Source organism: Clinocottus analis, unplaced genomic scaffold (genome assembly GCF_023055335.1).
Source record: "Clinocottus analis isolate CAN_PGR_092001 unplaced genomic scaffold, fCliAna1.0.p SCAF_4, whole genome shotgun sequence".
NCBI lineage: Eukaryota > Metazoa > Chordata > Actinopteri > Perciformes > Cottidae > Clinocottus > Clinocottus analis.
In genome coordinates, this window is record NW_027176153.1 from 21,089,863 (window position 1) to 21,111,995 (window position 22,133).

At 46.2% G+C, this 22,133-nt stretch overlaps 1 protein-coding gene across 2 annotated transcripts; it reads left to right on the forward strand.

Moving 5' to 3' along the window:
* Positions 1-6,329: 6,329 nt before the first annotated feature.
* LOC137800442 (PDZ domain-containing protein 4-like) lies at positions 6,330-22,037 on the forward strand. 2 transcript variants are annotated; one of them, XM_068597651.1, is made up of 8 exons: positions 6,330-6,773; positions 14,279-14,332; positions 15,343-15,653; positions 15,815-15,902; positions 15,985-16,083; positions 16,162-16,224; positions 16,592-16,693; positions 18,413-22,037. In XM_068597651.1, the coding sequence occupies exons 1-8, from the start codon at positions 6,714-6,716 to the stop codon at positions 20,435-20,437; spliced, it is 2,802 nt and encodes a 933-aa protein (XP_068453752.1). In that variant the 5' UTR covers positions 6,330-6,713; the 3' UTR covers positions 20,438-22,037. The 2 variants fall into 2 exon arrangements, with proteins under 2 accessions (XP_068453752.1, XP_068453753.1); XM_068597652.1 differs by lacking the exon at positions 14,279-14,332.
* The last annotated feature ends 96 nt before the right edge of the window (positions 22,038-22,133 follow it).

Sequence of the window (22,133 nt, forward strand, 5' to 3'; positions counted from 1 at the left end):
ATGATATAGTCCTTATTGATCTGAAGAGATTCATGTCCAAGCATCGTGGTAGAAAAATAAGACCCCGGACTCTCACAGCTGGAGATTACAGATTTATTCATTTAATCAATTAATCAAAAATTCTCACTGAGCTTTTTATGAATCTCCCTGGCTGATGCGAGTGTGCCATCCACCTTCCTGTTGTGTTCGTGCGATGCTGGGTTTCTATGCATGCCGGTAAATGTGAGTTGGTGTGTGTTGTGCGGGCTGAAGCGAGGTGTCGGCGATAGAGACTTGTGCTTTCTACGTTAGCACTCCAATGAATTAGGCCACTCTCGCTAAGCCCTCCTCCTCCCCTATGGCGGCACGGTAATCACCTTGCTCCTTAAATACGTTGACGCCCACTGCACTCGTTTGGGGATTTCCTTTGTTTCTTAACCTTTACCTCTTCTCCTCCACCCAGCTTCCTCTCATGCTCTCTCCACTCCCTCTCCTGTGTCCAAACTGCAGGTGTCTCTCATTTTCTCTTCTCTTCTCTTTCTCCTTTATTACAGAAATGCCTCAAGCAGCTCTCAGCGGGCTTCCCCATTACGGTTGGCCAATTATACGCTTGGAACTGTCTTTGGCCTCAGACTTGCATTTATTCCTTCGTTACAGGTGAGATGGTGTTGGTCAAAGCCAGTCCCTCACCTCCCTCCCTCCTTTAACCCTTACATCCCCTTCATCGCCCTCTGATCCCCTTTCTGCCTCGTCCCTGCTCCGTGTTCAGTCTGTTGCGACGCGGCGGCAGAGCGAGATAAGAACTGGGGATAGAGGGTGTGCAGCTGCGACGAGAGGCGATTGAAGAACAGTGATGGGTTGACGTTTGGGAATAAAGCCCTCCCCGTCCCCGCCTCGTCCGTCTGTCATGAAAAGCCATTAATTTGTGGAAGAGGACTTACACGTCCCACATGCCAGTCAGCCTCTTATGAAAGACAGATAATTTAATGCTTTATACTGCTCAACAACTCTCAAGTGTGTCTGCTGGTTTCTGGGTCTCTTCTCTCCCCTTTCATAAAAAATAATCTGTGCTTTTTACATGGTGTTACAACATCTCCCTTTTCTTTTCTTCTTTGCTGGAGCGCTCTTTAAAACCTGGCGCTCAGAGTGGAAAGCTTCACGGCAGGATTTCTACTTTCTTACATTAGTTATCGGAGCTTAATTTATTCAGAAAGTGTTCTTGAGATCCAGATCCCAGAGCACAAAATATCACAGTGAGATGACTCAGTCACACCAATGCAGTCATCGCAGACACAGAAGAATACAATAACAGATATTGTTAAAAGTATCAGCAGGCAGGACATGATCTCTAGCACTTCCATTTGTTTTGTACCAGGAACTTTGAACCTATTCTGTGCTCTGAAGTCGTTGGCGTCTACTGTTTAATCCCTGCCATTTAAAACGGATAATATTATAGTAAGAATCCAATGGAATGTTTTGGTTTTAGTGAGTATGATGTGGGTTTTCTAGGCAAATATGCAATCCAAGCAAATTCCTAACTACATTGGCCAAACAGACATACAGAGATTTCCTAGCGAGTCCGTTCTTGGGCTGACCGAAGTATTCTCCGCTCCAATTAGACACAGTCACTGATCGTAGAGACTCCTTCTCGGTCCTCAAACTGTCTTTCTTTCCTGCCATCGCTTCATCTCTCCATCTCTGCACAGTCTAAATCCCCGTCTCGTGCCGTCTCACTGCAGCTTAGACGTGGCTCGGCCCTCATTGTTTTTCCTCTATGAAATAGCTTTCACACACAGTGACTTCTCCAGAATGTGAATGGAGCTGCTGCTGCCGCTAACCCCTTGCTATGCTATGGCGGTCACGTCGCATGCACACAGACCTGAGCATGCACGTACACATAAATGCAAAGAAACCCCAAATATGCTTCTTGCAGCAGTGTATTATGTACTGACAGTCTTTTCCTCGGAGCAGTAAATAAATAATGAGAACACTGTTAAAATTCTGCCAGTATTTCTCTGCTCGGCTGCGATCAGCCCGGTGCCTCCGTGCTCTGAGCAGGAAGGTCTCGCATGAAAGACAGATGCTGTTCTTTTTACGTGTTTTCATTCCTTTTGTTCAGCCCTATTGCCGGCTCCTTTGCTCCTCCTTTCCCCTTTTTACTCCCCTTTATAAATTTAGGTCTTACTATTTTTCTTTTACTCATGCATACATAATAGTTCCCATTAACATTTTTACGAGACGAAAGCTTCCCCTTCTGTGCATTTTAGCGGTGCACAACTGACAGAACGTGACGTATTGTCTCGTGGAATAGCACAGGAGGAGAGAAAGTCTTTCAGCTTTTGCTTTGCATTGGTGTTCATGACTCATGTAGAGAGGTATGCTAATGTCAGACCAAAAGGTGGAGTTCAGTGGAGAAAATAGAAGGGCAGCCTATTCAGGCTACTGGCTCTTTGGCCAGGTTAGTACAAGCAGGAGGTGCAAGAATCAGTAGTAGATAATGTGAGATGACAAGTTGTGAGATGACAAGTGCTGGTATTTAAGCTGGGAACAGATCATGACATGAGCCGTGCAGGGCGGACCTGTCCGTTTAAATGGGATGCCCTATACTTTCCCCTGTGTTGCAGAGTGGGTAGTTGATATTTCAAAGTATTTCCACATAACACACTGACCTTTTGTGTTGGGGGATGAAGATCTAAAGCAGACAGATTGGGGCCGAGTGATGCACGAGTGCAACAGATAACAAGACAAGAGAGATGTCGTCCTGGGTGTGTTTGTGTGAGTAGGTGGAAAACAAGTTTGTGGTGTGCATTCAGTATTAGTGGCTTTGCTGCATTCGGAGAGCTACATTTATATGCATATTTATATACATATTTATATGGGTAAGCCTGTTGAACTAAGAGCCAACATGGATTTCAAACACCCACTGTCACAACACAGGGAGAGAGGGAAAGAGAGAGAGAGAGAGAGAGAGAGAGAGAGAGAAAGCACTCCATGCTTGCAGAAGTTTTCTTAATTTCTTGGCAGCTGATAAATTACTCTCTGAGGTTTATGGTTCAAGCACACGAAGATGGAATAAAAGCAAACTGACAGGTAGAAAATAACAGTGTCCTATAGAAAGGTCAACCCCGAGTGTGGTTGCTTACTGTGGATGCAATTCATTCAGCGTGTTGGTGTCAATGGCTGGAATCCTTTCGGCCCTGTGGACTACAGCCTCTGCAGCCGCGAGGTCTTTGGTACCGGCACTGCAGTGACTGTGCCGGTATGTGCCTGTTTTTAAATAGAAAATTAGCAAAGAGTGGTGCGCGGATTGCATGTAGAGTTTTACTGGGAGAACAGGAGAGAGTATTTATACTCATAAATATCACAATCGCCCCCCCCCCCCCCTTCCTCTTCCTCTCGATCCTCACAGGTCATTGTGATTACTGCAGAAAATCGTTGTTCTACCCCATCCCAGCTCCTCTGCTGCTCTCCCACACAGTCATTTGCATTTTCTCTTTTGGCTCTCTTCCATATCTTTCAGTGTATCTTGTCACACCTGTTATTCACTTGTTTTCCCTCTTTCCCCAGTATTTCTCCACCCCTCCTGCTCTGTGCAAGCACCAAACCTCATCTAAATGCACAGCCAGTCACAAGCGCCCTACCTGCTTTGGGCATTTTTACTGGTATGAATAGGCGCAATCATCCTTTTCTTTCTAAATGCTCTCTCATATGAACTCAAGGTGACGTAGAATTGCATATATGCCTAGGATGAATGAACCTATTTCCTGTTTGTCGGCATATCTTGATCGTGCAGTGCATGCAAAACCTTGATATTTCATTCACTTTTATGTGGCTTTTGGTTATCTTGTCCTGTCCTGCTCAAACAGTATGCAGAGGCTTTCCAGTGCTCACTCTCTTGCCTGCAGACAAGCAGAGAGAGAGAGAGAGAGAGAGAGAGAAAGGCAGGGGGAGAATAGAGAGAGTGAGGAGGAGGGAGTGGGTAGCAAATGAGGTGTGGGTAAGAATTATGGGGGGACTTGAGAAGAGAGCAGTAGCCCAGCCCTGGAAAAAGGAGAAAGAGGCGGCGAGGAGGGAGATGGGAAGGGAGCGAGAAATTATAGTGTGGATTCAGTGCGAATTCAGCCTCAGTAGTGCAGCGTCCAGCTCAGCAAGCGCCTTCACCGCTGGGGAACAACCGCCTTTTGTGTGTCCCCCCCCACCCCTACCCCCCTCAGACCCCCCCCCACGCGCTGCATTGGGGGAGTGCACTTACCGTCGCACCCAAGGGGAGAAGCCAAGAAGTATCCTCCAATCAGCCGTTAGTGATTTCTCTCATCTTGTGGGGCTGCTGCCGGTGATTTATCACTGACCTGAGACAAGCGCTGTACTCTGCTCAACACCCTAACCACCTGGAATACTCCACCATGGTTGTTTTTTTTATTTCTTTCCTGAAACACAAATACCCTGATGTGGATATTTCACACACAGTGACCAGAGGACAAAGGGAGGATTAACATGGACTTACTGACTGCCATTCTTTTCCTGCTGCGGACTGAAGACAACTTTTATGGGTGCATTTGTGCCACATGAGATAATTTCATGCTTTTTTTTTTTAGAAGAATATAAGCATTTTTCTAAATTTATCTGTCATATTTCATATAATATTTGATTCTGAAAGCATGGCAAGCAGAGGGTGATTGTCGGCTCTCCACCACATTAATCATGTAGGATTGATACGGCGGTAGATAGAGGTATATGGCGATGGACAAGAGATGGAGACGGAGAGACGGGGTGGCAGTTGGAGCTCACCTGCCTGCTGAGCACGTCTGACACCTCGCTGTAGCGCGATTAGCATCTGCTCTCCTGACTGTCAGGCTGTCTCTTCCCCAAGTGACTGTGCGTCCCCGTGTGCTGCTGCGTGTACGAGTCTGTGCGTGTGAATTGGTTGGTTTAAATTAGGGGCAGACTTTGGGATTACATCGCTTTTTTTTTGGAAAGGATACAGGTGTAGTGGAGGATTAGCAGCTCTCACACCTTGTCGCCGGCAGCGCGCCGGCAATGGACCTTTGAAACAAGACTTAAGTCCCACTGGAGGATTAGAGATAAAGGTTTATCCAACATGATGGGACCCAGAGGGCAAAAAAAGGGGACAGGAAGACAATTGAGAAAGTTGTATTGAGATTCTGTTACCCTTTTAATTCAGGTTATCCCTGACTGAGGCTAATCTAATTATAGGAGCTGATCAAGTGCAATCTAAATACTGAAGCATGAGTGTATGTGTTTGTATATCCACAGGCTGATAAAAAATGACCTGCCTCAATAAATGAAATGATTGGATATGTAAAAGACGAACATTGATGGCACTTGTGATAAACGGTCGTGATCACCTTGCAAGCACACAATACAATTAATCTGTGGGTCGGTTTGATATTGATTTCTCTGCACAGTCAGGACAGAGATCGAGTCTCATCTCTGCTTAAGAGGTCACTAATTTAATTATAATCCATCATTCAGATCTCACCCTGGAGCAGCCTGCCAGGGTGCTGAGCGTGCCGTAGTGTAGAGAATCAATGGTCCAGTACTTGTCATGATATCTGACAACAGATCAGATAAACACCACGTGTTTCTTCTGCAATCTGCTCTAACACTCCTGCAGCTCCGTGCACGTCGTGTATTATTTGGAGAGGCAGTATGACAATTACTTTTCCGTTGATGGCAGTTCTGCTGACAGTTACAGGAAATTTGTCAGCTTGTGTGCTTGTAGTTGAGGGAACTGTGTGTCGTTGCCTGTCTTGATGTGTGTGCAGGTGTGCATCCCTGTACCCCTGGCATACTTATCTCAGCTGCAAAGCAAAAGGGCTTAAACCACTGAACCTGCCCCACTTAACAGTTAAATTAGCAAATACCTTGAATACTACTTTGATCCTGACGTGGTGGATGAGAGCAGGGCTGTCCTGGTAAAGGTTTTCATGTGCAGAAGTTATGTTAGCAGCCACTCAACAATCCTTCAGCAACCCTGGAAAGCAGAGGGTTTAGCAAGTGATGCGCTTGTTGTGGGAGGTAAGAGGAAACAAATACACAGGACTGAGGTGAGTTCTCTAATACGTTGTTCAAAGAGCGTTGCTGAAAGTGATGCTGTTTGGTTGTCTAGTGCTGCGAGTGAAAAAACAACTCAGGAACAGCGTGAGGAAGTTCAGCTGCAGCACTGCTGGATAAAAGCTGCTCGACACTGCAGTTTAACACTAAAGAACAGACCAGGCACGGCCCAGCAAGTATTCCTTATGATCACTTTTGACATCACTGGGTCAGCATTGATTTGACTGAAACAACTGCCTAAGCTACATAAGCACAAAACTAGCAGGACTAAGCACCCTTTCCTCCATGTCCAAGATAACTGGATGATCAACAACAAGCACATGTACTGAAACCAGCAACATCGTGCCTGCGATGGAGACAGACACAAACACGTGGTCTTGCCGGTCTGAAACAGTCTCCACCTCTGAATGTACTTTGGATTATAACGCTTGAAATTTTTTAACAAGAAGAGGAGAACACAGACAAGCAAACTGTGAATCCGTCCCCCCGGCAGGGATGTGTTGTGTGTTACTCTGAGGAGGAAGAGGAGGAGTGCATGATACCACAAGCCTGCGATTGAGGGTGGGGCTCTGACACTGCCACAGACAAAGCCCTTGAAAGAGAAAGTCCTGCTGTGAGAACTGGTCAAGTGGGGCAATTTTTGAACCTCCAGCGTCACTATGGGGTGCAACATGTGCGTGGTTCAAAAGCCCGAGGAACAATACAGGGTCATGTTCCAGGTGAGCACTCAGTCTCCTCTCTCTCTTTTTCTGCCTGGTTTTTCTCTCTCCTGTCTTCAAGCAAAAGCTTTCCTTTGTGTGTCCTTAAAGTTTTCATCGTTATTCTGTTTTGATATTTCTGACAGCGCTGCTGCCGGATGAGTGAAAATCAAAAACAGCTCTGACAAAAATGTCTGCAGTGAAAATCAACAGAAGCTCATCGCGTTGACAAACTCAATTAACCCAAATAATTCCCAATAGTAGTATTCCAGTTTAAAACTAATGACACATTGAGCATCTATTAACCGCAGTTATCTGTATTCATGGAAATGGAAAAGATGATATCTGGTCATTCATGAACGAGTATAAATAAAACATTAGCGCCATTATATCACTTACTGAAATATGATGCTGACGTTCAATTGAGCAATTAATACAATTAATTAGGTGATTATTAAACTGTGACTGTGTTGAACAGGGCTAATTAATTTAATATAAGCTTCAAATCCGGTGACACATCTCACTTTTTGCTGAACTTGTAGGCCTTTTTGTGTAGATTTGAAGTAAATAAATTAGCAATTTATTCAAAAATAAATCTGTTGAAGTCATTTTTGAGTATTTTGAAATCGTCAATCGGTGTCGATAATACCGATAATTCTGATAATGATACTTCACTCCCGATTACAACGATTACCCGATCGGAGCGAGCGTCGCTAAACCGCGTGCGGCGAGCCGCCGCCGTGGGGAAAGCAGAGTCCTGCAGAGCCACCAAGGCGGCAGGATGGACGGCTTGTTGAAGCCGGCCTAAAGTGTTATGGGAGAGAGGGGTTGCCACGGTTACAGCCTCAGCACCACCGGGGCCGACTGGGACCGAGGGACCGTACGCGAGTAAGCTCGTCTGGATGTGTGTGCGGTGCCTACAAGGAAAGCTGCCGCTCAGTGACTCCACGATCCACGCCGTGACCAAAATAAGCCCAAGTGCTTACGAAGCAATGAAAAAAAAAAAAATTTCCCAGCACTCACGGCGGGGTATGCAGCGCAACACTTTCCATATCTGTAGCATCAGAAGCCTCAGCTGGGTCTCTGGCATGCTGGAGTCGGGCTCTGGGCCAGCTAACTGGGCTGCATCTGGTGCCAGAGGCGATGCCAAGAGAGAGAGAACAAACATGGAGGGAGACAGAGTCCAAATAGAGGCCTGATGATGAGTTGAAACGGGGGATGAAAAGAAACCGTCTGACTTTCCTTCCCTCTTTTTAATTTTTCCCTGCCGTTTGCCCTTTGAGTGATAGATTTAAACCCGTCATGGAGCAAAGAGGAAGAGAGGCTGAAATGACTTCACAAAGCATTCTATAAATCAGTGACCTTATCCCAACAGGGGTCAGGAGTAATGACACCGACCGCGTGGAGGTTAACCACTTCGAAAGTGGAAATGTAATAATTCCACTGATCTGGCAACGCGAGGTCAACCGCGTCGCCTTCACACACAAGCTGTCACCCCTGAGAAACACTTGAGCTCCGTCAGGCAGGGGAGTATCTGCACGTGGCATCCAGACGGGCGTGGCGGTGATGAGTGGAGCCAACAGCGATGGCAGGAGATGGCTTGTATGATTTGGTGCATGCAGAGCAGTTGTCATGTCGCATGCAAATCTATTGCGCGAGAGCCGCTCGTTGTGTCGGTAAAGCAGAGATTTTTTTTCGAGGTGTCGGAGCAGCGAGATGTTGCATGTGTTGATGGTCTGGTGAGTCTGAAGCGGCATCGCTGGCAGGGAGAGAGAGAGAGAGAGAGAGCGAGAGCGAGAGCGAGAGCGAGAGCGAGAGAGAGAGAGAGAGAGACTGAACCAGAGCCACAGCCTTTGGCTTTTAGAGGCCGACGAGTACGTTGCAATGAGGATGTAGTCAGGGAAACTCAGAGGTCTGTTGAACTGCGTTCAAAAAGTATAACATCCAAAAATACCGAAAGCAACCGAGAGGAACTCAGACTGCCTGCTGTTTTTTTTTCCCCTCCATAAAAATTCAATCAGTTATTAATGATGACAAACAATGCAATTGTTGCTGTGCAGATGGCTGATTAATCCAATGATCATGCCAAAGAAAAGATGGAAGTATACCGTGTGCAATCATTTAACAAAACGAACATAATTATATCGCCCCCCCCCCTCTCTCTCCACCACACAAACACATTTCATGGCCTTTAGAGGTTTTTGCGCTTTGAGCTGTTTTCCTTAACTATGGTGTATAATTACACCTTCAAATTAGATGCAGTCTACCGAGTAACTGTCTTTAGACAATAAATACAGCGTTACACAGCTTACAGCTACATCAGGCTGGAAACCAGGCTGTTAAATTTGACTATATCAAAACACTTGCTTCTCTTGCCAAAGGAATAAAACTCATGCATTATACATCGGGGCTTCTGCTACACATACGCTGCACGCTGGTGATTGGTTCACACCCATTGGCGTGTTTCTGATCAATTTAGCCTCTGGTAGCCCCGAGTAAAAAAACATATTGTTGCTCAGTTGACGAGTTGCGGACTCAGTATTAGACGTCATGTGCACGTGAACCAGTTTGATGAAAATAGAGCATTTTACATACATTTTGCAGCATACCTGACCTACACACACACAGTAAACCTCTGCCCACCGCCTCCTCCTCTTCCTCCTCCAGAGCCCTTCAGCCACTCCCTTTTTTCCTCTCCTCTGTCACTGTAAAGCCGCTGTTTCCATGGCAACTGGCATCATTAAACAGACCTAATGTGCTTTTATTTCACAGTGACATGAAGAAACATGCTGACAGCCACAAGAGGCCAGCTGATGAGGATCAATAATGATCAGCTGACATTAGATGAAGACGTGCATGGTTGCGTTCACACCCTCGTGCATGTGCACGTGCACACGGGAACAACAACACTGAAGGTGGACAATATAAAAAAAAGGGGGGCACTCGACAGCAGAATTTAACGAGCGCACCGCAAACGATGGTCTGAACAAACACTGAGCGAGTTCCTTTAAGGCTTTAAGGCTTTATGCATCAGATTATCATAATGCCAGGTCGTCCTGTTACGTTTACGCCCTCCAGGACTGTACTTATGAAATGATATACCCCAACATTGTTTACCTTTATATAAGAGGGGATATGTATAGATAGACAGACAGACAGACAGACAGATATCCCCTACAGCCCCTCATATAGCATATTTAAGAGGTCCATATTGCAAATTATGCTGTAGTTATATGCAGATATGGGGATATTTGTTAATTCATGAACATTATTTTTAACAATATATATGTTCATCTACGGAGGACATATTTTATAACATGTTACCTAATTAGAAAATGTACATTTATTATTTGTTTATACAGCAGCACTCATCTATGGAGGCGCGATATGACAAGTAACAATTAATCAGACTCCTCCACCATCTGCACTTTCTGGACCACCGTTTACTGATTTTTCTGTTTTCTTCAATGTCTTCTATTTTCGGTCTTTTTTATATTTATCTTTTGCTTATTGTAAACAGGTACGATGAGCAGAATCCAGCGTCAAAATGGAGGAAATGTGCATGGCCATTAAAGCTGATTCTTATAGGAGGGGTTAAAATTGATGAGTCCATCAATAAATAAATATAATATAAATACTTGTTTAAAGGGCGTGGGGGAGTATAGATAGATAGAAATGTATTACCTTTTGGTACGGTGTGTGTGTGTATGTGTGTGTGTGTGTGTGTGTGTGTCAGGTTCCTGCTCTTTCACGTCTCAGCCGTGTGTCTGACATGGACCCCGGGACAAAAAGGATGGAGAGGATGTCTCATTTAATAGGAAAGCAGTGACAGGGAAAAGAAAGGGTGGAGGGCATCATTGTGAGGCCGTGTAGCCTGTGATGTGTTGTACTGACTGCTCTTCTTCTGCTACCAACCAATAATTTGTTCTTTTGTTCCAACTCATAATGTATAATTAATAAATTATGTAAATTCCTACGGTCCGTATTCCAGCTGATTCTTGCTTGAGCCATCGCCATCGTTTCAAAAGAATATTTTGAATCAATATCTTCCCACTGTTATCAGTTTATAAAGAGGCCTGCTGCATCACTCCCTGCTTGTTCATCTGAATTAACTCAGTGATCTCAAATAGGGGTCGTACTCGGAGTGCGTCAACTCCTTCTCCAGATAAATTGATTTACTGAGGAGGCGACTGCTTCATCCTTCAAAGTATGGGAGATGAGAAAAATCAATTACTGAACGAGTGGAAATCAACGTTGGGAGGGGTTGAAATGCACGTAGGCCAGGTTTGTGAGAGACTCTGTGATTCTTCGAGGGAAAACACTTCGGATTAAGACCGTTTGTGTATTTTAGAGGAGTTTCGGATACGGTGCGTTAGAGTGGAGTTGTCTTCCGCCTCTTGTTTCATCTGCGCCTGTTGTACAGCACACGCGATTAATCTGCTCTTTAAAGGGGGCTTTCAGAAAAAGACTAATTATGCATCAACCACTTAGTAATTTCCCATGAGCCTCCATTGTGATTGTGTGCGTGTGTGCGTGTGCGTGTGTGTTTACATACAAGTACTGAACCTCGAGCCAGACTCTCGCCGTTTACCGTCACCCAGCAATTCCTGGAAAGCTTGTTCTCTACACATCCATGACTCGTCCCTCCCATCTCTTCCTCCTCCTGCACTCCTTCCATGTCTTCCTTCCTTCCGTCGCTTTCTCTTTTCTCCACTTTGAACTCTTTGCATCTCTTTCATCTCTCACTCATCAGCCCCTCCCTCCTCTCCCTCAGCTCCCTGCAGACACAGCCACCGCCCACCTTTTACCCCCAACTGTGAATTTTGTAGGTTTTTTACTATTTTTCTGAATTTTAAATCATTGAATAGAATTTGAGATGGCGTGCGGGGACGGGTGTGCACACCTGAGGGTTCATTATTTGCATTGCTTGTGTCACTTAAAAATGAGCAGATGTATGAAATGACCTCCTAACTCATAGATAATAGAGAACAGAACATGGCAAGAGTGTAATGAATTCTCCACCAAGTCAGGTCTAACACACAACAACCATTACCCTGCATGAAGTCATCTTCAAAGCAATCCCAGCACCTCTCATTGATAATAAATGAGAACTCCCCCTCTCCTCCCGCTCTCTCAGTATTCATACCTGTCACTCAGGACCACGGAGACGCTTCCTAACAGCCTTTTTCTGACCGTGGAGAGCTGGGCCTTGTGGCCAAAAGCACTGAAACAATAGATACCGCCTGTTTGGAGATGGTAAAAAAACAAAAAAAACATGAGGCTGGAGCTGAAATAAATATGCACTTTGATGAAGAGCGCTGAGGTGTGATTCTTTCTCTAATCTAACATGCAAGTGTTGATTCCTTCATCACCAACAGGCCATGTAGGGAGGAAGCGTCTTATTTGTCTCCAAGTGAAGAGGCTCATTAGGAGAGATAGAAAGATTTATGAGGGTACATTAGTGCGAGGAAGGAAGGACGCGCACAAGGAGATGGACCGACTGAAATAGAGGAGTGGGAGGAAGGGTGAGATGTCGTCTCCATGGGGAAGGGACAGGGAAGACAGAACTGCTGAGGCAGCACGGCTAAAGAAAACAGGAAGGAGGAGTGGGTATGGGTGGGGATGGAGAAAGAGAACAGAGAGGGGAATAAATGGGAGCATTGGAAACACAATGGCAAAAGCAGGAAAGGGAGACCAGAGGAGGGCGGTGGTGTAGAGGTATGGGAGAGAACCAAAGGGAGCAGGGGCTGAATGTGGCAAGAAAGTTTTTGTGCTTGGTTGCACAGGGGAACATTGATTTGACATGCAATTACTGGAAGGGGACAAGAGCAGAGGGAGGGAGCGGGAGAATGAAGAAGCATGGCGGTAAAGATGTCGGCAGTCGCAGACCGCCAAGGTCAGCGACTGAGTGCAGCATGAACGACACGTCTGGCTCAGTAACCGCATGCGAACGTCATCGTGTCGCAGACTGTCTGTCCCCTTGTAATGAAATCAGGAGGATTTAATTTGTCTTCGCGTGAGTGAATTTCATAAAATGTGTTAATTTAATTTTCATTCTATTAAAATTCAAACCAAGAGTGCAGTGCGCTTTGAGCCACAGGTCTCTGGCTGATTGAAACGTAATAATAATAAAAACCAAGGTTGTGAACAAATTAAAAAAACTTTGACCCGCTGATTGCACGAGAGGGAACGCCGGCGAGACAGCGTTAGCAGGGTCACCTCACGAATGCATGTAAAAGAAAGCGTGCCGCCAATCCAACAATGTGATGCGGAGACACTTCACTAGATATTTTGACCTGCTGAGAGGAAGGATCAGGATTAGTATTCATCCTCAGAGCAAATGTCACGGCAATCGATGCATTCTTTAACTCAGCCTGGACCGAAGTGGTTGTCCGTTAGAGAGAGAAAGCCATTGATATCAATAGAGCCAAACCACTAAAGACAGCTATAAATACTGAAGCAGGTATGAATACTGAATGATTCTTTCGTCTGTCGAGTTTGTGAGAAGTCCTGCTCGATTTCATCCGTAATGTTTTTGGTTCAGTAACCCTGAAGGCAAATCCCGGTTTTGATTCTTTCTCCATGTTTATTTTCAATAGTCTTTCATTATTAATGTCCCTCTTGCTCTTTTCCTGCTGTACGAACCAGCCGTGGTGTGATGAAGGGGAGATGTGGCTTTCAACAACAGCAGAGTGTCACGACACATGTTGGGACGCTTCTGTGTTTATATATACTGTATATACATATACACTCCTCGCCCCTTCAACAAGTATTTATATTATATTCATTTATTGATGGACTCATCAATTTTAAGCCTTCCTGTCGCGCCTCCATAACTGAATGCTGGTGTATAAACAAATAATAATGTACATTTTCTATTTAGGTAACACGTTATAAAATATGTCCTCCATAGGTGAATATATATATATATATATATATTGTTGAGAATACTGTTTATGAATTAACAAATATCCCTCTGTCTGCATAACACTACAGCATGATTTGATCTTAAATATGAAATATATATATATATATATGACAACTATTTACACTGAATGGTTAAATGTCCAATGAGCTCTGAAATAAAGGAACTATGAAAATGTACCGCAGAAGTGTTTTACTTGTTATACATTTAACTAATGTTTGAAAGCGTGACATTCAGCACAAATCGCATTATAATACTTTTTAGTGAAGCTCCCACTGCTCAGAAAAGAGAAAATTAAAGTGGCTACTCGTGAATATAAAACACGTTTACTTATTCAAATATATTTGAAGGGAATCCACTTCTGAGTCACACAAAAGAAAGATAACAATGTTTTTGCGGAAGAGTGTTCAGGAGGACCGGAGCGCACAAAACTAACTCGTTTTTTATCTCCGTGGCTGTTAACTTGAATATTTGTTTTTTCTGCCTCTGGTTCTCTCCTTTATGGAAAAACGTTCTTAGGAAAGCTTTTATTTTTTCCCAGCTATTCGCTGTCGCAATTACTTTCTAACCACTTTCCTGATGTCTTTCCTTCTCTCCACAGAAGAGTCACATAAACAACATGTTGTGCTCTTTTGAGGCCGACGGTCGATATAAGGTCTCAGTATGAAGCTTCTTGCTCTGTGTGATGTGGCATCCAAACCCTTTAGATACAAACCGCTTGTATTTCTGTCTCTGTGGAACCACGGCTGTGACACTTACACGTCTGCTGAAGTGTCTTTCTAGTTTCCCGTTAACACAACCTCAGTCTTTACTGAGCTGTGTGTCGCTGTAGCTCCTCTTGTTTTGTGTTTTTGTGAGCTAGCTTTCCTTCGGTGAACTCACCTGTTAGATAATACCTTGTGGTTCCCATGTGGGTCCATCCATCCCGTCTTCCTCCCTTCCTGCAGTGGTGGAAGACGTTTGCTTTACTAAAGTTAAAGTAACGCCACACTGTAAAACAAAAGTAAAGTAAGTTGTTCCAAGTAAAAGCCCAGCTGGCCAGTAGCCCACAGGTGTTTTCACTTGTCTAATTAGCGTCTCCCTCGTTAAGAGTTTGGTGAAGTCATGTATTGTGTGTGGGCTGCTGCAACACACTCTAATCAGCGAGGGGGGAAAACACCTGTGTGGATGTCCAGAGCCTTTAATTTGTAACTTTAGCTGTCAGACAAATATAGTCGACTAAAAAGTACAATTCCTTCCATAAAACCACTGTAACGCCACTCACTGCTTTCTTTTTTATCATGTCGGCATGTCAGTTCATCAGTTCATCTCCTCACTAAGTCTGCCGCCTTCAAATCTTTGTCTGTTTCGTGTGGTTTCTCGAAAAAAATAAAACATATTTAGAGAAACACTCCTCCCCCTTGTTTTCATGTGTATTATTTCCCTATTTCTCATTTGATTTATACTAACAGACGTAATGTGAGTCAGCTAAACCTGTGAAATGCAAGTGTTTTGTTCTCTTTTGTTTGTAAATGTTACATGTTTTAAGTTCATTGTAATTTGGGTCTAGCGCTGAAAGCTCAGCCTCCTTTACCAAAAACCCAAAATAGTCTATTTTAATTAAATTTTGCTCCTCCGCCATTTTGATTTGGACTGTGTGTGTGTTTTTTTTTTTTTTTCTTCCAGATGAACGGAAAGGAGCTGTCCCGCCTTTCCGGGGATCCCACCCTGGACATACGGGACCCCGTGCTGTCCAACATACTGCGGCGGGGGGTCCGCAGACGCGCGGGCCTCGCGGGCCCCCCCGGCGGGTTAGTGCCCGTGACCATGGGTATGGCCGACTGTGTGGACAGCTGCACCCAAACGGACATCAGCTTCCAGCATATGTTGACTCTGGGCAAGAGCAGCCAGCATCCCTGCGGCGCTCCGCCCCCTCCCGACCCTCCGCCCTCGCCGCCGCTGCCGCCGTTGCTGGACCCGTATCTACTCAATGAACTGTGAGTGGGAGCAGTTTAATTGGCCTCGCGTCACGTCCAACTGTCAGACCCACAGCTCATCTGCCGTCTTGTTGGCTCCAGTCCACGCTAGTCTGTTCTCTCTCTTGAAGTTCAAAGCTGCCCCAATTATTGAAATATTATATCCTGAATTTGTCTCTCAGCTTCATAGAGCCCGTGTACTACGACCCCACCGACTACTTTGATATCACTCAGCATGAAGTGGACAGACAGGACGAGCTGGAATACGAGGTGAGAGGCTTTTATAGATACTGAAACTCGGACAAAGCGCTGTGGTCCGTCTGACATCCTCTCACCTGTCTCACTGCTTCAGGAGGTGGAGCTGTACAAGTCTCGTCAACAGGATAAACTCGGGCTGACCGTGTGTTATAGAACGGATGACGAGGAGGACCTGGGGATATATGTCGGAGAGGTGAAATCAAAATGTTCAATAAAGTTTCGCCCGTTTCTTTTACGCTCCTCAACAAATCCTTCTTTTTTTCTCCCCCAGGTGAACCCAAACAGCATCGCTGCATTGGATGGACGCATCCGTAAAGGAGACAGAATCCTACAGGTACACCTTTCTGAAATATACTGTGATTGATCCTAAAGCAACAGCGTTTTACTTTATCTTCAGGTACGTAGTGCATGAAACTGGAGTTTAAGATAACCTCTGGTCCACAATAGTCAAGTCCCTTTTTAATCCAACCTTATTATTACCATATTATCATATTAAAGGGAATTGCTTATAGTGCAGAAATGATTCAAAACCATTTTATAAGAGATTGAATGTCATTACTTATGCTATTAAGCTAAAGAGACGTTTCTTTTCCTGACCATTTTCCTAAATCAAGTCATTTAATTGAATCTAGCCTCGGTGTGAAGGGTCTTTCTTTTTTCTGACATTAGCTCAGTTTTTATTCCCCGCTTCCTTTTCTCAGATTAATGGAGTGGACATCCAGGACAGAGAGGAGGCAGTCGCTATTCTCACCAGAGAGGACAGCACTAACGTCTCCCTGCTTCTCGCACGACCCGAGATAGAGGTGAGGAAATTGGATACGCAGTCTCCGGAGGAGGGAGGGGGGGGGGGGGGCACTGCAAGGCTCAGAATGAATACTGACCTAAAACATAATACATTCATCTCCCCTTATCTCCCTCTTTATGTCGCAAGAAATTACTGTACATGCTTGGTCCTCTGCAGGTTTTGCTCTGGGAAAGAAAAAAAAACACAGTAAGTCGTGAGATTCAGAACAGGAAAGAGAAGAAATCGGGGACACGACGCAGAGCTCTGGTGCTCTGCTCGTGTCCCCTCCTGCACTGCGAAAGCTGTACGGAGCTAGAAAAGCAGAGAGGTGCAAAAACATGATGAGTACACAGATAGTGTGAAGAGAGAGAGGCAAAGACAAATGGCGCTTGCACTCACAGTGCAAATGTTGCACCGCTTTGTTTCCCCTCAAGGTCACTGCTCCAGCAGATAGGAGGACGTGGTAACACACAGCGGAGGCCCCGCAATAACACACCTTCGCCAAATGACTTGTAAATATACAACTTGACACATGTTGACACAATCAAACTGATTTTCATTGCTAACGATATTAAAAAAACAAAAAACGGTATGCTGCATTTGTGCAGACGCTAAAGGTCAGATTTTAAAAGCACTTGTTAAAAAGTCAAAGACACACACACGAGCAGACACAAACAACCTCTCCTCCTATTTAAATATGTCCTTGTATTGAGAGAGATGAGCACACGCGCTACCTGTGAAAGGCTGAAGATTTATATTGCCAAGGATGGTCCCATATTAAGATTCAGGAGAGCGATGGGGAGAACGGAGAATCATCAGAGGGAAATGCACAAGCAGAGATTAAAGCTTGATCTGTTGTCTTGAGGGAGAACGAGAGAGAGAGAACTGAAGGCGTCGCCGACGAATAAGAATGAAGATAATCAATACTTTGTCTGTAGTCTGCACTGCAACTCGCATTCAAATCAAACCAATTAGCCGAGATCAACGGGGCTGCGAGGAGTGAATTGTTTACTTGTTCCAGCTCAAGTATTTGCATTTTATTTGATGAAGGGATGACAATCAATACAGCAACTTAAACAGCTCACAAACAACAACAGTTCTCAAATATTAAGTAGTATCCATCTCTGAGGATTGGCTCATTCTCGACGGACATTCATCGTCCAATACTGAATGCTTGACTATGAAAAATGAAAGTCCTTGCTATTAGAGAGCGAACGCTCGGATGAAGTAAACATGAGCTATGAGTGTTTGTTTTCCTCGACAGACAAATTACTCAATGGGTTTCCATTTCCTGAAGCTTTTTGAAATGTTAAAATATCCCGCAGCACTCGCTCCATCTAGTGGCAGACAGGAGCACTAATCTTCTATGGCTTTAGAAATGTGCCGCACTCAGCGTTATTGCTCTATTGGGTTTGTTTACACAGACAACGCCCCGTATCTGCCTCATGTGTAAACAGCCAACCGGTTCACCACGAAACCAAAACAATCAAAGATGATGTGTCAATATTGTGTTTGGAGCTGGTTTCCCTGACCTCACACGATTCAAAAATATCCTAAAATGTCCTAAAAGCTCAAAAAAATATGTTTTTAATTTCAAGAATTAAACTCCTGGACACGAGATGTACGTGTCATTGACATCCTGTTCCTTTGTCTTGTGTTTGTCTCTTCAACATTGAACGTGACACCTCCACTGCAACGCCGTCGACTAAATCCAACAACCTGCACCTTCACCTGCCAGAACGACAACCAGCTGGATCAAGACGAGTTGGACCTGGAGACGCTGGACAACGCCGTCAATCTACCCGGCGGCCACAGGGTGAGGAGCGCCGCCTCCGTCCTGGGTGCCGGGCCGGGCGGCGGTGGCGGCGTCGCCGCCGGCGGGGGCGTCCTGGGGGGCCACGGCCGCTCCATGAACAGGGATTCGCCCGATCTGCTCCACACGGTGCTGAGCAACAGCCAGGAGCTGGACAGCGGCGTGGGCCGCACGGATGAAAGCACGCGCTACGAGGAGTCGTCGGAACACGACCTCCTGGGAGACGACCACACCAGCGCCTCCAACACCAACGCCACCAACACGCCTGGCAGCATGCGCAAGTTTTTGTCCGGCCGAGGGGACACCCCGCCGTTGCTGCACTCCCAGGACCTTCAGTTCAGCACGGACTCCCTCTTGGGGCTGGACTGCGTCAACGGAGGAGGGCTGGACCCGGCGGAGCGATCGGAGAGGCCCTACGCCACAGATCCGATGAGGATGATGATGCCCGGCCTGACGGAGGAGGAGTGCGAGCGGTACAAAGAGCTCCTGGAAATCAAGTGTTACTACGAGAAGATCAGCAACGCTCTGATGCCGCTGGCCCAGGAGGAGGACGGCGTCGTCTCGCTGGACGTGAACAGGAACGAGAGCCTGACGCAGCACGAGATGGCCCTCCTGGAGGAGGAGCTGCGGCACTTGGAGTTCAAGTGTCGCAACATCCTGAGGGCGCAGAAGATGCAGCAGCTGAGGGAGCGTTGTCTGAAGGCTTGGCCTCTCGAGGACAAGAGCGGCGCCGGCGTCGGGGTAGGCGCCGGGCGCTTTGACGTTGGTGGCGCGTTGGTCAGCGAGGAGTCCTGTCACCACGTGCTGTCGGACATCAACGAGCTGCCGGAGAGGGAGCGCTCGGATAAGGACAGCACGAGCGCCTACAACACTGGCGGGGAGAGTTGCAGGAGCACCCCTCTGGTCAACGACCAGTACCCTTCCCCCTCCACGCAGAGCCTGGAGAGCGGCGAGCCTCTTCTCCCGGCGGGTCTGCAGCTTCCGTCCTCCGCTCGGCAGAGAGGGACCAGGGTCGAGAGAGGCGACGGGACACAGGCCAACCTCAACCAAGCCTACTCCCCCCACTCCCACAGGAGACGAGCCGAGGCCAAGACATACAGCCCCGCGGCGAAGGTCAGGTCCCTGTCCCGGGACAGGGGAACCAGGCGGGGCTCGGATGGAGAGGTGAGACGTACCCCGAAAGCCAACGGGAGCGCCGAGAGGTCCGGTGGATACAGCGCAGACAACAGTCCTTACCTGTCCCGCCGCCAGACGGATGCAAAGCCGCCGCAGCACTACCTCAGCTGCATGCAGCTGCGGTCCCCCTCCACCTCGGAGCGGCTCGGCGGACCCAGAGACGCCCCCAGGGAGGGCGGCATGGAGACCTGGGCCGACGACAGCCCGATGAGCTTGGGCAGCACGTGTAAAGACGTCGGAGCCCTCGCGCCCTTATCCCCGCCGATGCCGCCCGCCTCCCCCCGCATGGAGTGGAAGGTGAAGATCCGCAGCGACGGCTCGCGCTACGTGGCCAAGCGGCCCGTGAGGGACCGCCTCCTGAAGGCCCGGGCCATGAAGATCAGAGAGGAGCGCAGCGGCATGACCACGGACGACGACGCCGTGAGCGAAATGAAGATGGGCCGCTACTGGAGCAAAGAGGAGCGCAAGCAGCAGCTGCTGAAGGCCCGGGAGCAGCGGCGGCGCAGGGAGTTCATGATGCAGAGCCGCCTCGACTTTCTGAGGGAGCGCGAGAGGGAGCAGGGGGGAAGCGGCGGAGGGCAGCAGCAGCAGGGGGGCCCTCAGCAGCAGGAGCCCACCTCCATCCTGGAGCTGTGCCACCGCAGGAGCGGGAAGAAGCGGAGTCGCAGGATCCTGGACAACTGGATCACGATACAGGAGCTTCTGGCCCACGGGTCCAGGTCCGCAGATGGGAAGAAAGTCTACAACCCCCTGCTGTCCGTCACCACAGTCTGAGATCCGGAGGAGTTAGGGGGAGATGAGACGGGGGGGCCAAAGTGTTTGGAAACGGGGGCCTAAAAGATGAACACACAGCTGCTTGGCACAAATATTTAGATTGGAGAAAAGCTCACACCCATGACTGCCATGTCTGCATCATTCCCGAAGAGAAAGGCAATACACACATTTAAAATATTGTCGAATTAAAGCGACATTTCGGAAACTCATTCCATAAATGCGGATGCAGAGTTACAAAAGTGACACATTCTACAATCACTTCTACAGCATATTTGATATCCACTGAATTCCTCTTTCATTTTGTCTGGTTGAATGGGCCTAAACTTGTCAGGGACACAATTTGCAGACATTTTCAGGATGGATTTAAGTGAAGGCCAAACCTTCACAGGAACCCGTCGCCCGGCTCGTCACATATAAAATCAGGACGTCGCTCAGCCACAAAAAAAGGAGCATGTGGAGGTGGACAAGTGGACAGACGAGCATATTTGAAACCGTAACGTAGTCAGAGGGAGTACAATTAGAAATGCGTCACCACAGGAAGTCTGTCTTCTTACATAAAGGAGCGACAGCACTACCTGCTGTGTGTCAGAGGGAAGACAGGAAAATAATAAAGTGGGGCTTAGAACCATGCAGCTGAGACAACACTGAGAGAGAAGTCACTTCTGTGCCATAAAACTGTATATTTAGCGTCCATAAAGGACTTTTGTTGAATGACATTTTATTGTGTGCCGGTTAATGTAGTTATTCGTTTTCATTCTTGTAGTGTTCATGTAGAAATGCTCCTTTGTTGTAACACAGGAAATGCATCATCATCATCGTCAAACCACAGATGCTTTTTTTTGATAATGAGGAGCTGAGCGGTGCCTTCCTGTCAGGCAGACTTGACTGTATAGCACAATTTTCAAAAGCGATAAAAAAAATGAATAGCCGACCTACTTTAGCCGAGAAGGTAATCACTGAAGCACAGAGCAAGTCACATGCCTACTGCTTTGTTTGTTTTTTTAAATGAGAGGAACTTGTGGTTGAAGAACAAAAAAACGTTTGAGGTTTATATTCTAAAAAGGCACATTTGCCATTTAAATTAATAAAATCTTTCTCTATTTGCAATTTCAAAAGTGCAAAATGCTATTTTCTGGACCAAATGAGTTTTGATCAGTATGCAAATACAACTTATTTCAATGTTGACTGTGAACATCGCTAATTCATTGCAAATTAGGATTATTCTTCCCTCTAATGAAATATATTAATGGGTCTACAGCTACTTTGCTATTGATTTTTTTGTCAATGACGTGCTCTCAGAACGAGCCTCTGGATGATTATCCAGTAAAAGTATCTATAATGACAATAACTGCCAAGAATGTTGTCCAGAAAACCCTGTGAACAAAGCTGATTTTTATTTGGCTTACATGCATGTTTGATATTGAAGCAGAAATGTTTTTTCAAGACTGAAAGCCTATTTAACACTGTATTCGTGTGTGTCTTTCTAACTTGCTTCAAACGCTAGCATAGTTAATGAAAACATGGTGTACTCGTTCAATATCGTGATGTCTGTTTTGTGTCACCCATTTTCCAGTGAAAGCTTTTCTAAATAAAACGCTGTGATCATGAAACTTACTTTGGGAATCTCTATCGCGACTATGAAACCGTTATTGATCTCGGGACTCGAGCGTTTCAAGATGAGAAATAACGAGTCAAC

Bases quoted from the DNA above. Each gene is read 5' to 3' on its own strand.
- LOC137800442 (XM_068597651.1), top strand. From the start codon at position 6,714: ATGGGGTGCAACATGTGCGTGGTTCAAAAGCCCGAGGAACAATACAGG. The intron at 15,654-15,814 runs GTGAGTGGGAGC...TTTGTCTCTCAG, and splicing joins CCGTATCTACTCAATGAACT to CTTCATAGAGCCCGTGTACT. The intron at 16,225-16,591 runs GTACACCTTTCT...TCCTTTTCTCAG, and splicing joins AAGGAGACAGAATCCTACAG to ATTAATGGAGTGGACATCCA.